The 15561-nt window shown below is 39.0% G+C and overlaps 1 protein-coding gene across 9 annotated transcripts in view; it reads left to right on the top strand.

The window, feature by feature from the left end:
* The first annotated feature begins 4187 nt into the window (after positions 1 to 4187).
* Positions 4188 to 15561, top strand: part of LOC141734238 (RCC1 and BTB domain-containing protein 2) — a 35179-nt gene continuing 23805 nt past the window's right edge. For 3 of the 9 annotated variants that reach the window (XR_012584479.1, XM_074565729.1, XM_074565774.1), the window contains exons 1-3: positions 4200 to 4290; positions 8129 to 8244; positions 13432 to 13495. Coding sequence is in view for 3 of the 9 variants with exons in the window: in XM_074565729.1 (XP_074421830.1) it covers positions 13454 to 13495 (42 nt within the window). In the remaining 6 variants the exon portion in view is untranslated. Of the gene's footprint in view, positions 4291 to 8128; positions 8245 to 13431; positions 13496 to 14078; positions 14158 to 15561 lie in introns of all 9 variants that reach the window. The other 6 variants (XR_012584480.1, XM_074565735.1, XM_074565745.1 and 3 more) reach the window with 5 other exon arrangements.

Here is a 15561-nt window from a genome sequence, read left to right as displayed (position 1 = left end):
ACCAATTTTCTTTTCGATAATTTTACTTTTCAGTTAAGCCTCTTCTAAGTCTCCGAAATTAACGGCATATTTTTCAGACAGCGTCCACTTCTAGCATATAAGGTCTGATGTTTCTAGTGAATCCCAAGGAACGGTATGAAGAGAGAGGCTCCTGCTTATGCTTATTGCTATAGTGGTAGTTGAGCTCAAGTACAGAAATTGTAACTACTGAATGAGAACTCCAAAAGGCCATGTTTTTGTAGCAAGCCCCAGAATGATATGTCAGTCCAAAGCTTTCTTGCCATCTAGGAAGTCCAGAAACTCTTCCAAATGGTTCAAATACTTCAGGGAGATGGGTTAATTAAGGTGAGTTCAGTTCATCCAGGGCTCTGGATGCTATGATGAGAGGACAGTTTGCATGTGAGGAGACATGATGCTTCAAAAAATACAGAGCTACCATTTAGATGTTGCAGATAATAAATTTATTAAATGTTTTTGAAAAAAAAAATTACTACCTCCAAATATCTCCACTTTACTGACTGGGTCTCTAAAAAACCCTGCTGTGCTCTCTGTTTCCTCTCTTTGGCTTCCTCTGGTCCTTAGTAGTAACCCCTCCACCCTTCTCCTTACGGTATCACGATTATACCAAGGTGTAGCAGACTGAGTACTATAAACCAAGTGTTTGGATGCAAAACCTGTCCCTGTGTGAACTACAAGGGCTAAGCCCTCTTTGTAGTCCTGGAGAACAACATGGCTGTGCTCTGTGCTGCTTTTAGTTCTGTAGTCACAGAATAGTATGATCTCCAAAAGTGCCATATGAGAGGCTCCAGACCACTGCACTCATTTACTACCGCTCAGTGGGGGAGGCTACAGATCTGCCCAGTGGCTCCTGGAGGGCTTGCAGAATGCACGTTCTGTGAAGGCAAGCGACCCTGCTTGGAGAACTTGCATCCTGAAACACAACTGGTGTGCTGAACTGGTGCTTAAATATTAAAAAAAATAAACAACTTCATGCTGAAGACATAGTACTGAGGAGAAGCAACTGAAATCCTGCCTGGAGTACTTTGGTGCTTCAACCAGTAAGTCAGTTCACTGATTTACAACTGTTTATGATTCCTGCTACATTCTCATTCAATGTCTAATTGTATTTTTACAGCGTACAAAATAATCCTGACAAATTAAAGTAAAACAAACATCAGTTAATCAGAAAAGAAAATTAGGTCAACTTCAATCAAACATTATTCTGAAAACCAAGGGGAAATGCAGAAACTCAAATGAAAAGTAAATTAAGAAAGAGATTCAAAGCTTAAACTGCAGAGGCCAACAATACATTGGACCAACAATACTGGAAAAAGAAGGAAAATCTAATCCTGGTACCTACTCACAAGAGGGTTTGTAAAATGAGAGGGGTACGTATTCCCTTCCATTCAGTGCTGTTGAGTTTTAAATCTAGCATTACATTTAGGAAAGAAGAAAAACAAACTGGAGACAGCTCAAATGAAATGTGTATAACAACTGGTATGTAAGGAAAGGCAGAAATAACTGCATCAGGTTTTTACTTGAAGGCATAAAAACCAGACCATTTCTGATTTGAATTCCTGTGGCTTTAATTTCTCTGCATTGCTTCTTGCTATGACTTTTTCCATTACATTAAAATGCCACTCAGTACCTAATATTTTCTCATTGTAAGGAACCTATAAGCCATAATTACCTTTAAACTGTTTTAATAAACTAAACAAATAATCTCTTTAAGTATCTCTTATTTTCAAACCATTGATCATCTTCATGCAGCCTATCCCGTTTTTTGACTTCTCTATCAAAATGTATAATAGCATTATATGCACTGTCCCAGTAGTTGGTTTAAAATACTAATTACTGGAGGCAAAGTACCTTTTAACTACTGTTTCCTCTCTTGATACATTCAGGAATGACATTAGCCTTTTTCACTTGTATATCTTCTGGCATTACACTTTCAGTTGTTGTTCACTGACCTCAATCCTTTAGCTAAACGTTCCAGAATGCAGTTTCTCTCCTTGTAGATCAACATCCATTGCTTCTAGATTTAAGGACTTCACTGTATTAAACTGCACTTTGTTTCAGTGGGTCAAATACACCATCTGTTCCACTGATTCTAAGTGCAACCTCCAGCCTAACACAGTACACAGCACTTTGAGTTAAATAGAGCATAACTTTTAAAAAAATATCCAATACTGTTTTAAAATGTGCACTGAAGAATCAATAAACAGCTCACAGCCCAAGATGAAACTTGTTTTAGGGGACAATTACTCTTTGCTTTACTGTCAGTCTGAAAATGAATAGCTTCAACTTCCACTGGGTCTTGTTACCACAGTCTGCTTGACCGAAATTATCAGGTATATTACTATATTTACACATGCATCTGAGATCCAGAAAGTTTTTCCCCCCTGAACTGCGTTCAAGAAAACAGAAAACTGAGAAGGGAACATGATAATACACAATAAGTCTCTTTGTGTTATAGAGCAATCATTTTATTCTACATAAAGAGAAAACAAAACTATCAGGCACCACATACAGTCCTTATTGAACCCCGTGCCCAAAAAATTCATTGCCTTCCATCCCACACTCTACATAAATCATTATGGATATCTCTTTCAAATGAAGAAACCACTCCTAGCAAAAAATACTCTCAACTGGAAGAACCAAAGTGACTGAGCAAACAAAACAGAAAACACATACTCTTTGCAGATTACAATGCATTCAAGATGCATGCATAGGAAGTTGAATGCATTCTGAAGTGTAAAAAATAGTTGAGAAACTAAAAGGAGATAGTGACTCCACAGAACAATACAATCACTGTCAGAGAATATGCATGCATTAGGGGAGCACTTTAGGAAAGAGCATCGGTAGTCGGTACAGCTATACAAGTACTTCATGCATTATATATGTGAAGAAGTGGATGCAAGGCACGTGTAAGGTATCATATGAGACTGTCATACAACACAGCAAGTATGGAGAACATTGTCTCTACTCCTTTGGTAACATTGAGCACAAGTTCTTGCTACTTTAGGTACTTATACCTCATTTTTGGACATCCAGTCTTGTCTCCAAGTACATCAATCTTTAAAATATCAAAACATCCTTATGAGGCTGTCATTCCCACAGGAAAAACTGAGACCTCCCCTAGGTGATAAAGGAATTTAATTTTCAACAGAAAGTTAGCTCCTTAGGCCCAGAGCAAACTTTCTCCTTTTGAATAAGGTTTCCACAGCAATAACCTAACAATGTCGTTGGACACCACAGCAAAGGTCTCTGAACATGTACCACAGCAAGACAGCAGGGTGTTATCACACTCAAGGTAAGAGACATAACCAAGCAAAACAGCCAGGTTGTTGCTTTTAGGAAAAGTTTTCAAGTCTATCCTCTTTGTGAATGCTTAATTTTAGACATAAATTTCAGGAGAAATGAGGGTAGATTTACATTTAGACATTAGGAAGAAATGCTTTACTGTGAGGGTGGTGAGACACTGGAACAGGTTGCCCAGAGAAGCTGTGGATGCCCCATCCCTGGAAGTGTTCAAGGCCAGGCTGGATGGGGCTTTGAGCAGCCTGGTCTAGCAGGAGGTGTCCCTGCCCATGGCAGAGGGGGTGGAACTAGATGATCTTTAGGGTCCTTCCAATTCTAACCATTCTATGAGTCTATGAAATGGCAAAACACTTGTATCCTCTCACTTCCCTTGGGGGAAAAATAAATGGCTGCATGTTGGAGCAGCACAGCAACATTTGACATTCCCTTAACAGTCGTCTTTGACCATGTGCCTCTCACCATGTGTTGTCCTCACATCTATTTAGGCCCCAGCAACACCTTGAGGCCTGGTGGAAAGCGGTGTCATCTCCCTCAATGCCATGCTCGCTTTGAGCATTGGAGTCTTCCCAAAGCAGCTGCGCCACCCAAAGAGACGGGCCTTGTCAGGGAAGATACAGAAGGGGGTCTCTTGGCCTCCCTCCGCCTCAGAAGGGGCTCTCTCGGCCTCTTCGCCTCATGCCGGCGGGAGAGGATCATTCTCTGCCAGACACCAAGCCGCTCCGCAGCCAGGGCCCAGACCGCGGGCCTGCCTTCTCACCAGCCGTACCTCGGCTCCGCTGGTAGGACCGGGGCCGCCGCTCTCCCGGCTCCTGCTGCAGTAGGTGGATCCCTGGGAGGCGCTAACCCCCTTCCCTCCTCCCCCTCTCCCTCCCTCCCTCCCTGCGCCGATGAGGAGGCGCCCGAGCGCGGCGGTATCTTCCCTTGCCTCACTGGAGGGAGGAGGAGCCGCCGCCGCCGCTTGCGGGGAAGGTAAGCTACGGAGGAAGGGGATCGCCGCCCGCCGCCGGCCCCCTCAACCACCCCCCGCCGCCTTTCGGCGGGCAGAGCCCTGCTGAGGAGAGCGGCACCGCTGCCCTGGGCCGAACGGCAGCTCAGACCGTTACGCCGGGCTCTGGCTGCGGTTCCCGCCCCGCCCCGCCGGGAGGGATGGGTCGGGACGGGCGGGCGCTTCCCGCCCAGCGGCCGCCGCCGTTGGTTGTGGCCGTGAGGCGGGGCGGGCCGCCGGCGGGGCGGCTCGGCGCCCGCGGCCTGCCGGAGCCTGGGGTCGGAGCCCGCCGGTGAAGGGGCCCGGCGGCGGTGCTTCGCCATTGCCGCCGTTTGGCCGCCCCACCCGCGGGTGTGGGAGGGGAGGGGCGGGGAAGGGCCCTGTCGCCTCTTCTGGGCCCGTGTGGTGGTGTGTTCTCCTGGGTTACCTTTCCCGGGCACCTGGTTTATAAATGGCTGATAACGGGGGTGTTTTGCAACTTCTGTCAGGAGTTAAATTCGTGTAGCGTTGGAGAGCTGTGTCCACGAGCGTGCAGAGGTGTGAGGCTCTCAGTACAATAGACCAGCTTGGCTTGATGGCCAGTTACGGCTTTAAGGCAGAGAAAGAATATTTGGGAAATGAAGGATGGTTACTCTGTGGGAGGTTTGCATTGTATCTCCTTGTGGAGATGGAATTTCTAATACTGGCGGATAAAAAGAGAGGGCGCAACTAAGGAGGAACAGGCTGCCCCGGCAAGTGGTGGAATCGCCAGTCCTGGAGGTACTTAAAAGACGAGTAGCCGTGGTGCTGAGGAACATGATTTAGTGATGGTTTTTGGCAGCGTTATATTGATGGTTGGACTCAATGATCTAAAAGGTCCCACCCAACCTAGAAAATTCTATGATTCTGTAACTGGCAGAGAGATTTTACTCCTGGTTATTAACCGAGTAAGGTCTGTAGATGGTTGTGTTTATGCACCATCAGAAACCATTTGGGCTGAATGAAGGTTGAAGGATGTGAAAGCAGACCTGGGGTAAGAGAAGCATGGAGAAATAATCATCCTGGTTTGTGGTAGGAGAGCTAGTGCTGTCTAGATATGGGAAATAAATGTGACAGAATGACATGGGATGTGAGTGATGTGATGGGCTGTACAGTAACAGGAAGAGATTGTGTGGATAAAAAAAAAGAGTCAAGCGCATCATTGCTTTGAGAAAAGTGTAAGAGCTTTTGATGGTGTCTGACATAGCTCACAAGAGTTTGACTTGGATAAGGATATAACTTACTGAGATACACAATCAGGAATTATGTTGCAGGTGGATTTCTTTTTTAGATGCAGATAATATCATTTGGGAAGGACATACAGTGATACAGTCGTTCTTACCAGATAAACACTGAATTGCTTTAGACTTGCTCTGGCTAAGTAGTGTGAAAAATTATGAGAAGAGCTGGTTTGTTAGTGGATCACATTTTTAATTAGGTTAAATAAATAGAAATAAAATAGAGGACTAATCAGAGACAGGTTTGAAATTCTCAATTTTAGAAAGGCAAACTTTGAAAAATCAAGAGGATTAATTAGTAATGTTAGTTGTACTGGAGTCCTGAGGGCCCGAGAAGCAAAGAAGGTATGAAGCTGTTTTGTGCGAAAGGTAGAATTGATTTGGAATTCATATCCAAAAAGTGAGAAAAGGTCTATTGAAAATAACTTTTATCCATCTCAAAAAGGATTTTAGGAATAAAGACTAGAAAAAGGATGGATAAGCAAAGAGAAATAGATACTGTGCAGTTCTAGAGTGAGAATTGACAAAAGTAATTCAGAGTTTTGGCGATTGTTTTTCAAAGCTTCTTTAATCGTGTAAGTAAAAACAAGAATAGAAGTAAGACCACTGAGTGATAAAGTTGAGGTAAAACAGCCTTGGCATTACGATGCATATGATCTGTTGCAGTTTGGAAGAGGCTGCTGCAGTGGGTAGGTTTAATATTAGTAATATTAGATGCTTAAACTTATACCACAAAGAATTATATTTTGTCTCTTAATTATTTATTAAGAGTTGGGAAACCTCTATGGTTATGTCTAATCCAATACCCTTGCCATTTAACATTGGTCAGTTCCAGTATCAGAAGACTGGTAAAGAAACACCCAAGTGGACAGTTACACAGTCATTTATTCATAGGGGAAGTGGGCTAAGGTTTCTTTCATATACATATTCTATTTACTATTGTATCTCTCTTTTCTATAACATATGGTATCTTTTTATGCAGACAGCTATAACTGTAAAGGTTTAAACTATCAGAATTCTCAGCACCAGGTATATGATGCCTGTCATGTGTGTGTAAATATATATATATATTTTTATATTTTTTCAGACATGGGTTTTTATATATATGTTTGATGTATATACCTAGGCAAATTCTGACTTTGTGTCAGGCAAAGATTGCACCATCCTCCCACCTGCCCAGGTGTTGTGTGCTAGGTTCATGGGAAGTGCTCTGGCAAGTGCCCAATGTTACGGGGAAGCGTCGCTACAGCCATATTCATGGTGGAACTGTGCTAGACATCATCTTGAAAAAACTCTTCTCTTGGTGACCCAACATATAGCCCTCTTAGCTGTAGGCCAGAGCCCTTAATCATGGACCAAGGCTCTGATGTGCAGAAAAACTGTGCTAAACTGAAGTAAGGAAGGAATGTAGAAAAGAAAGCCAGGTGTGGTTTGGTAATGCTTATGTTTAGGTTTTTTATTAAGGCTTAAAAAGTTTTAGAAGATACATTTTATAAATTAAAGCTTTTAGTCTAAATGAGGCTAGAATGACCTTCCTTGGACATCTGAGGAAGTGTTTAAAGGTTACAACTGTAGAAACTGTGAATATTTCTTCTTTAACTGCTAGAGCAGATGATGAAGTCAAAGACTCAAGAGCTAGACCTGATACATGGCTCAATGTTTGGCTGGATCAGGTAACTGCAGAGTGCTAGTAATTTAGGCTAGGTCAGATTTAGTTAGAGGGGGCAAAACAAAAACTGTGCATTTGCGTGTTGTTTTTCTGTTAATGCAATGTAGTATTTATGATAAAGTAATAACAGAAGGGTTCTTCCCAGACGTGCTGTTCCTGTGGCATGGAACTGATGTCCAGTCAGGCACCCACATGCAGGTGCAGTGTCACATAACATCTGAAGCTTGTACATGGTTTATCCTGAACAACTTGATGACCTGTTAGTGTTTCTTAAATTCTTAAAGCTTTTTCTGTACTAAGATTCTTTAAGTTTATAAAAAGATAATAGCTGTTTCTTTCACATATATATTGCATTATTATGAATTATTTTGCTCTGTTACCTTGTTAATATTTTTAATAAAGTTCTTTTAAAACCAAATCTTTGGAATACTTTTGTTTCCCTAAAGCTGGTTCCTTGAACTCTTAATGTCAACAGGTCAAAATGAAGAATAAGTTTCAATTCCACCAAATCAATTATATGGTAAATTAAATTTTATGTAGCATTTTAAATAGACAAGAACTAACAATTGCATCAGTTGTATTTTATTATGCTTGTATGTATGGATGGATTACAGGAACTGAAGCATGTTTAGAGCTTTGCTAACAATTCAGCAAAGAAAAAGAGCTTTTCAAGTTAATTTTTTAAAAATCTTGGATCAACCACATTAAAAATGCAAAGAAATGTTTTCCTTTAACATCTCAGGTTAGATCTAGGCTAGATTAGATTACATTAGGCTAGATTTAGATACAAGAGTGACATCCTGTTCCCAAGAGACTGTCTAACAAAATGTTTGATTGTTTTAATAAACTTCAAAGTCTGGAAATAATGCTCATTATATTTGCTTAATTTTACTGCAGAAGTAAACCACCGATTATATGAAAATGACTCCAGCATCCTCCTGTAATGCTTTTCAGCTTTGAAGGAAGTTCTTGCATTGTTTCCATGATCTGAAACACTTGATTGCCTTCAAAAGGTATTTTTGCACTTGTAGAAAGCAGTGTAAATATTTTTAAGTGAAAATATTTTTTGATTGCTGCCTTCTTATGTGGCTTTTTTTAGCTGCTGACCTTGACAGTTCAGTAAGTCTATTAGAGGCATGATTTTAGTATAAACTTCATTACTATTTTCTAGTCTTTGTATTTCTGGCCTTCATTAGTTTGTTATATAGTTTATCTTTCTTATTAGTTGTTAGTTGCTTTGTTCAGATCTTCATTTGTTTTTCAGTCAATTAGATGAATAGCCAAATCTATGAAATTATTTTTTCAGGGTGACTATATGGTTTGTAGAATGAGAAAAGAATTTGAGGGTTTTTTTCTTCTGATTTGAACAGTGTCTCTCTGGTGGGTGTTGATGCATTTTTTTCAGTCACTTCCACTCACATTGCTCACTGGTAAACAATACATCATTCTACATCAATGATGATGATAGACAGCAGTCCTAAGGGGGAAAAAAAGTAATTGGAATAGGAATGGGAGAAATAAAGAAATTTAATATGAGCAGTGTGTCTTACCATCAGGTAGGACTTTTAAAAGTCCTAGATGATTTTATAAAAATCAAATTAGTTGGATTGTCTTGCTAGCCCAAAACCCCAAGGAGGTTTTTTTTGGAGGTGGGGGGAAGGTGTCCCAGGAATCTAGGTACATTTTTTCAAAGCAATTTTGTCGCTTAGGGCAGAAATTTCACACCAGACCCTAACACTTATTTTTAAATCATTGGAGAGCTGAAAAATCATGCTCTCTGTTTTCTTTCCTGTCTTCTTGCTTCTTTCAAAATGTTTTTCCCTCATATATTTGCTCTTTATCACAGCGGTATTGAACCTATATTGAAGGATGGTGCTAAGCATGGGTAGCGGAACAGTATTCCCACCATCTTCCTTGCTTTTCCAGTGCCCATGTTTTCTTTTGTGTGTTGTTTGCGTCTTATCCTTCACTGCTTTTGTTCTTGGCAACCAATTTCTTTTTGGGTGTGATGATGTTACTGAAAAAAAATGCCTTTGCGAATAGGTTTCAAGCATCTAGCTCCAATACAGCATACTGCACATAGATGAACTTCTGAAAACTTGCTGGAGGTCCATCCCTGGAGCCAACATGTGAAATTGGATGTCATGCCAGAAGAGAGGTGGCATGTGAACAGGATGTTTTTGGCTGAAGTTTTGTCTCTGGAAATTGAGATGATAAAGCTGTCTTATCTCAGATTATTTCAATTAGAAACTTCTGTAGCAGTTACCTACCTTGCAAGGTCAAGGATGTCAGTTTTTCAGACTGTAAATACTCCAGTCTTTCAGCGTTTCTTGGATCTAGCCTCTAAACTGTAGACTTGCTCTTGCAGTTAGTAGGCAGGCAGTGGGGCTTGCATCAGGAGCTGAGAAGTCACAGTCTGGTGTTGAGAAGCAAGAAGGGAAGGAGAGATAACCGTGCTTTAGTTGGAGATAGCAGTTCTTCAAACCACCACTTACTTTTTCTCAAGGTCTGCAATTTCTTAGTAATGGAAAATGCTGCATCAATGGGAGAATGAATGACAAGCTGAGCTCTGTCAATTTATTGTCAGTACTGGATGGAGTAGTGACATTTCGCTGTACATGAAGAAGGAAGATAATTTTGAAAATAGTCTTCCTAGAAAAGGAATGTGACCTGTTCGGTAGGAATGGCTGTTGACAGTATTACTGGTCTGTCCTTTCCTGCAAGATCACTTGGACCAGTTAACATCATTTCATGACTACTCTGGTAGTGAATGGCTGAGAAATCAAGACTACCAGAGAAGGTTAGGTTCCTTTCCTAAGGGTGTCAGCAAGTCCCTTTTTTCTGTGACTTTTTCCGCCTAATCTTTCCTAAGACTGTGGTTAGAGTCCTTGGGGAAGAAGCTCCAGACAGACCTTTGATTCAGCAGATGAAATTCATAAATTAAGTGAGAGGAAATACTAAGTGGAGTTCTGAAAATTTTTGATTGCTTGCCAAGTTCCTAGAGAGGGAATCTACAAGTATGTTTATATTCAAATGAGTCAGTGAACCCGTTTAAATATTTAGTGTTTAATGGTCTTAGACTGCTAATAGAGCTTGGCTATTAGAACTAGTATTTATGTTCCTTAACTCAATCTTATCTGTACTGCAGAAGCATATGTGCCTTACCCAAAGACCTGTCATGGTTGGACCAAAACCAGGGTCAGAACTTTCAAATTCCAAGACCTAAACTGAGACTGCCAGAGTATGCTGTCCAGATTATTAATTGTACTTGGATTCCAGATAAGAGATTTGTGCAAGTTTATTATAAATATTTTTGTATTAAAATGCTGCGTACTTCCTCAAGAAATAGATGTTTATAACAATGACGTTTTCTTCTTTTGATCTGCACTTTAGATTTTTTTTTGAAAAACAGCTAGTGAAAATATATGTAAAGTTCTAATATATGAGAAATATTTCTTGCTTACCTTTTTACTTTCTAAAGTAAGTATTGCATTTTTTTAAAAAATGTGGTGGCTAGCTATTTTAAAGCAAGGTTTCTTAGCAATTATATGCACATTATAAGATTTAATAGATTAACAACCCCAATAACTTGCCTGGAATAGCTAGGGTATGTTTTTCTTCTGTACCTGAAGTACTCAAATACTCAGGTTTTTATCTTTTAATTTTTGATGACAATACTGTTTTTTCTTTGCTTCACTCTGTATATACAATGGTTATTTTTCTGGAGGGAAAATTCCTAAGAGTAGGCAAATACGAATCATCACTACTATTTTAAAGGTATACAGATAAGAATGATTCTTAGGCTTAATAATAGATTGGGGTTTTTTTGTCTGTCTTTGTTTTCAGGATCCCAGGGTGAATATGTACTCGTAAAGCAATTACAGGTTTTCAGAAAGAACACCTGTGCAGATGCAGACATGTGTCAGTCAGTATGTACTTTTACTAGAACACATGAATTTGAATAAAAGAATAAACTGGTGTAATTTGAACCATCCCATGTACTCCTGTAGCGCTGCTCAGAAATAAGGTGCCTGTGTTTGCAGAACAGCTCGAAGAATGGAGCTGCAGGGTAATTTTCTCTTAGTTATACATAAGATAAAACATGTTGTAACTCTTGAGTTGTGAGGACGTGTGTGTGATCTTTGTTCCTGAAGAGCTGGGGCAAAATTGTCAGCATGTTTGGGACTGAAAAGTAGTGAGCTGGAGAAGCTTTTGTTAGGTAACAGAGATGGTTAGATCCTAACGTATCTTTCTTTATACTAACAAATAAACTGCTGTTGAAGTCACACTATGCTTTTGTCTAAAAAGAATCAATTGACTTGAAGTATTAGAACTTGAAGAATCGTGGGTAACAGTTATGTATCAAATGGCTTGAGGAAGGAAAAAAAGAATTCTACATTTATTTCAATTAGAAAATTCATAGTTAATGGTGATTACCTTGGGGGACATGTCAGCCCTGTGGGCTGAGTGTTGGCTAAGGACGGCCAAGAAGTGGGTAACATATATCAGCATTGCTAGGGAGTGCTGGAAATTGATGCTGCGAAATATTGGATAGCCTTGATAATCTGTTTCACATACTTGAAATAAAGTGTTTCAGAACTGCAGTTCAGTAGTACAGTCCTGCTCAGGCCGGGGTCGTGCCAAAAGCCTTAATTAGGCGAGTTGCTTCTAGTTTAAATAGAGATGATGTACACAAAATCAACTGGTTGCGTTCTTGTTGTTTGAACAAGTATGTATGTTGAAGAAAATAAGAAATCAGCATGTCATGGATACCTTGTAGGTCCAGTTTCATATCTGTCAGCACCATTTGGTGTCATGGATCCCCAAGGTCATCTCAAATAGCAGTAGGTGCTAATGTGTGGGCAACTGAATCAGCCCTTTCATCTTTCCTAGTTGGAAGGGAATATAACGTAGCTTCAAGCTCTTTTAGTTTGGTTGTGTGTTTGAGCCTTAAGCTCAAAGTCAACACAGACAAGAGAGTAGCTGGAATTTCACACATGAGCTGAATTTAGCATTTAATGTCTCAGACTGAGTGTATACAATACACTGTGTGTATGCAGATTTGTGTGTTTTCTTAAAGCATATGCTTAACAGTGTGTATATTCAGTATAGCTAAGCTGCAGCAATTGTTTGGTTTTTATTCATTTTCAGTAAATAAAAATAATTGTTGTTTATTCAGTAAATAACATCATATTCAAATCATATGAATTTCACATATTCTATGTCTTTGGCCTCAGTCTTACGGCATGAAAGTCTTACATAAGTGGCATGTTTAGTACTAAGTTAGGTAGTTTTGTAAAACTACATTTGATACTTCTTTTAGTGCGGTATTCCTCTGAAAAGTAACTAAATAAAATGGGAGCTTCTTGTTTGTTGCATGTTATTCTGCCTGTAGTCAGGTTTTTGCAGACATTTAATGTTAGGTGAAAAGTAAGCAGATTTTTAGCATTGGCTGAACCAGTGTACCTCAAAGGAAATGATGTGTTCAACTTTCTCACTTGTTGAGTAAAAGAAGCTTGCAGAGCTTCAGAGCTGCTTACTCATTTTTGCAGTTTTACTGAAAATGGAGTTACATGGCTTTATGTTAGGAAATATTTGAAGGATAGAAGAAACATCTGATCTGAAAATCTCTTTCTATTGATAATACACATCTTAGAAATTATAGAAGTGATTTACAGAGTTGGCAATGTTTTTCCGAAGCAGAGTGAATATTTTAACAATTCTCAGTAAACCTGTAAAGGCCCAAATGTTTTTCTAACATTGGTTTTCAAAATGGAACTTGAAAAAGAGCATTTGAAGGCTTAAGCCAGAAATAGAAAGCTCTGACCAGTGTGGGGTTTGTTTGCTGAAAAAATATCTTGAAAAATTATGTCAGCAAGGTTATAAATTTCTTTTTACTGCAATAAAAAGACATTGGAGTATTGTGTTTAATAAAACTTCTTCCTTTCTGATTAATTTTACTACTTGCTTAACAAAAAAAAAGTTTTGTCCAAGAATTATTATTTTACGTAAGAATACAGAAGAGCAGAGTCTACTGGTCACCGTATAATTTAATATAAAACCAAAATTGACTGACCTTTCTCGTTTTCTCACCCCACAGAAGCAAATAGTTCTGGCTTAATATTAAGCGTGTATAGTGCTGTAAAATATTGTTGCAGCAATATGATATGGTGATTTTAACCACGGTTCTCTCTCTGCAGGGGGACACAAGCACAAATCCATATGGAGGATGAACCTCCTCCTTCTCAAGGAGTCAGTGTCAAGGTCAGAGTGTGATTTTGTATTGAGAATTCCATACTGCTCTACTCAAAGGGAAATGCTTTGTTGCATTTAGCAGTAGCTTAGTAGATGCTAGTAGCTTTCAAGATAAACAGAACCCCAAAGCTATAGGTAGAAAAATGATACTAGTAAAAGAAATGTTGCCTATATGATCCACAAAATACTAGAAGAGCGATATATTCATTTTAATTAAGTTGAATTGCTCCTTTGGTTTAATTTAGTATTAAGTTCTGAAGTTACATGTTCTGGCCTAATATTTCAACAACATAAACTAGTTAGAATTAACTTTGTAGCATAATTTGAGGCAAAAAACTTCTTCCCATTTTTTCTCTTTTATTTTCTTTGAACACTTTCTGTGTAAAACTTTATCAAACATCATTCAGATTTTGAGTGTAAGGATGATGCCTTTTAAGATGATTCATATAACAAATTAAACTGAATAAACAGCTTTCAAACTGATTGCTGAGGTCAAATGAAGCATACAAGTTTTAGGAATTCTTGAGGTGAAACTGATCCATTTTTGGGTTATGTAGCTGAACCATATGAAATCTCAAATTCTGACTTGCAGACTGATACTTCAAGCTGTTTTTCATATTTTGGGGACAAAATACAATGGAGAAATGTGGGAGGGGAGAAAATCTTGAAAGGTGAGAGAATATCTCTTACTGAGTTGAATGTAACTAATAATTCCAGAGGCAGGATTTAGATCGTGGATATTTTTTAGTACGATAAAGTTTGTTGTTATTTCTTATGTTAATAAAAATCAGTATCATAAGTGTTTCCTTGGGTGCTTTTTATGATAGTAGTTTGGTTTTTTTCCTTCAGTGCATTATTTTAGTGTTAAGAAATGCTACAGTTTGGGGGGTTTTTTGGTTTCTTTGTTTGAAGTTTTTTGTTAATTATGAGGGTAGAACTTGAGTGCTTTGTAGAAGGAGGATACAGAAAAAAACTTTTTTTATTTAAGATGCATGGGTTCTGACCCACTATGCACTTGAAATATGGAGCCCACCTTTTAAAGAAACCCGTATGTTATTCCAGTAAGGGAATCTGTACAGTTGAAGGACACCCTGACTGTCTTTTGAACCCCAGGCTTCATCAAGTCTTGATCAAAAGTGGGATGCAGTTTTGTTGATGCAATTGGAAGAGTAGTCTGTGGTGCTTTCAGTATTCATTATCATATTTTAAAAGTGCTAAAATCCTCCATAGAATTGATGCTAACCTCTTGACATAAAACAAATTGTTCTGCAAACAGCAGATGAATGAAGCCTGATTCCGTATGGATTCATGTCCTTCATCTCTTACAGCCTTGCTATGTGTCATGGAGGACAGCATTTGCTAGGACTAGCTTGGACCTACTTGCTTGCTGACTTATTTCATAACATACATGTCTGACTGTCCAGCTGCCTACTGCCAAATGGATTCTGTTAGCGGAATCTGCTTCCCTTTCACTTGCAAATTTGGCTGAAATTGTTCAGTTACTTGGTGTGAGAAGGTGGGGAAAGAACTGGTGTGATCAAAACCGCAACTTCTCTTTAGTGAAGATGACAACCCTCCTTTCCCTTCCTCAGAAATAGATTATAAAGAAATGTGTGATTAACTGCTATTTCTTTGGAGATTTTAATTCAAGGTTAATTTAGGGTTTATTTCTGTAGTTTCAAATGTGATCTATGTTTCTGTGTACATTTTTTCATAGTAAGTGATACTAATTAAAAAAGCAATACACTTATCACTGACAGAACGTGCTTCAGACTCCAAACTAGAATTTATTCATGTCTTTGTTTCAGTCAGAGGTAGAAAAAAATGTGTTCTGTAACAGATCATTTTGTAAGTCTGCTTCTTGCTAGAAATAAACTAATGCTGTTATGTGGTGAACTACATCATGTCTGTGATAGGCAAAAACTATTCTTACTTACCTTCTGATCTGGCAAGTAATGCCGTGTTGGTTTTTTTATGTCCAGATCCTGCTTTAGTTTCACTGAAGAAAATCGGATGCATGCTCCATGCAAAACTTGCTATTAAATTTTGATACTGCAACAGTTTTCTGATTTATG

The sequence above is a fragment of the Larus michahellis genome, chromosome 1 (genome assembly GCF_964199755.1).
Source record: "Larus michahellis chromosome 1, bLarMic1.1, whole genome shotgun sequence".
Lineage (NCBI taxonomy): Eukaryota > Metazoa > Chordata > Aves > Charadriiformes > Laridae > Larus > Larus michahellis.
Note: the sequence above shows the minus strand (reverse complement) of the source record. Positions and strands in the feature narration are given on the sequence as shown.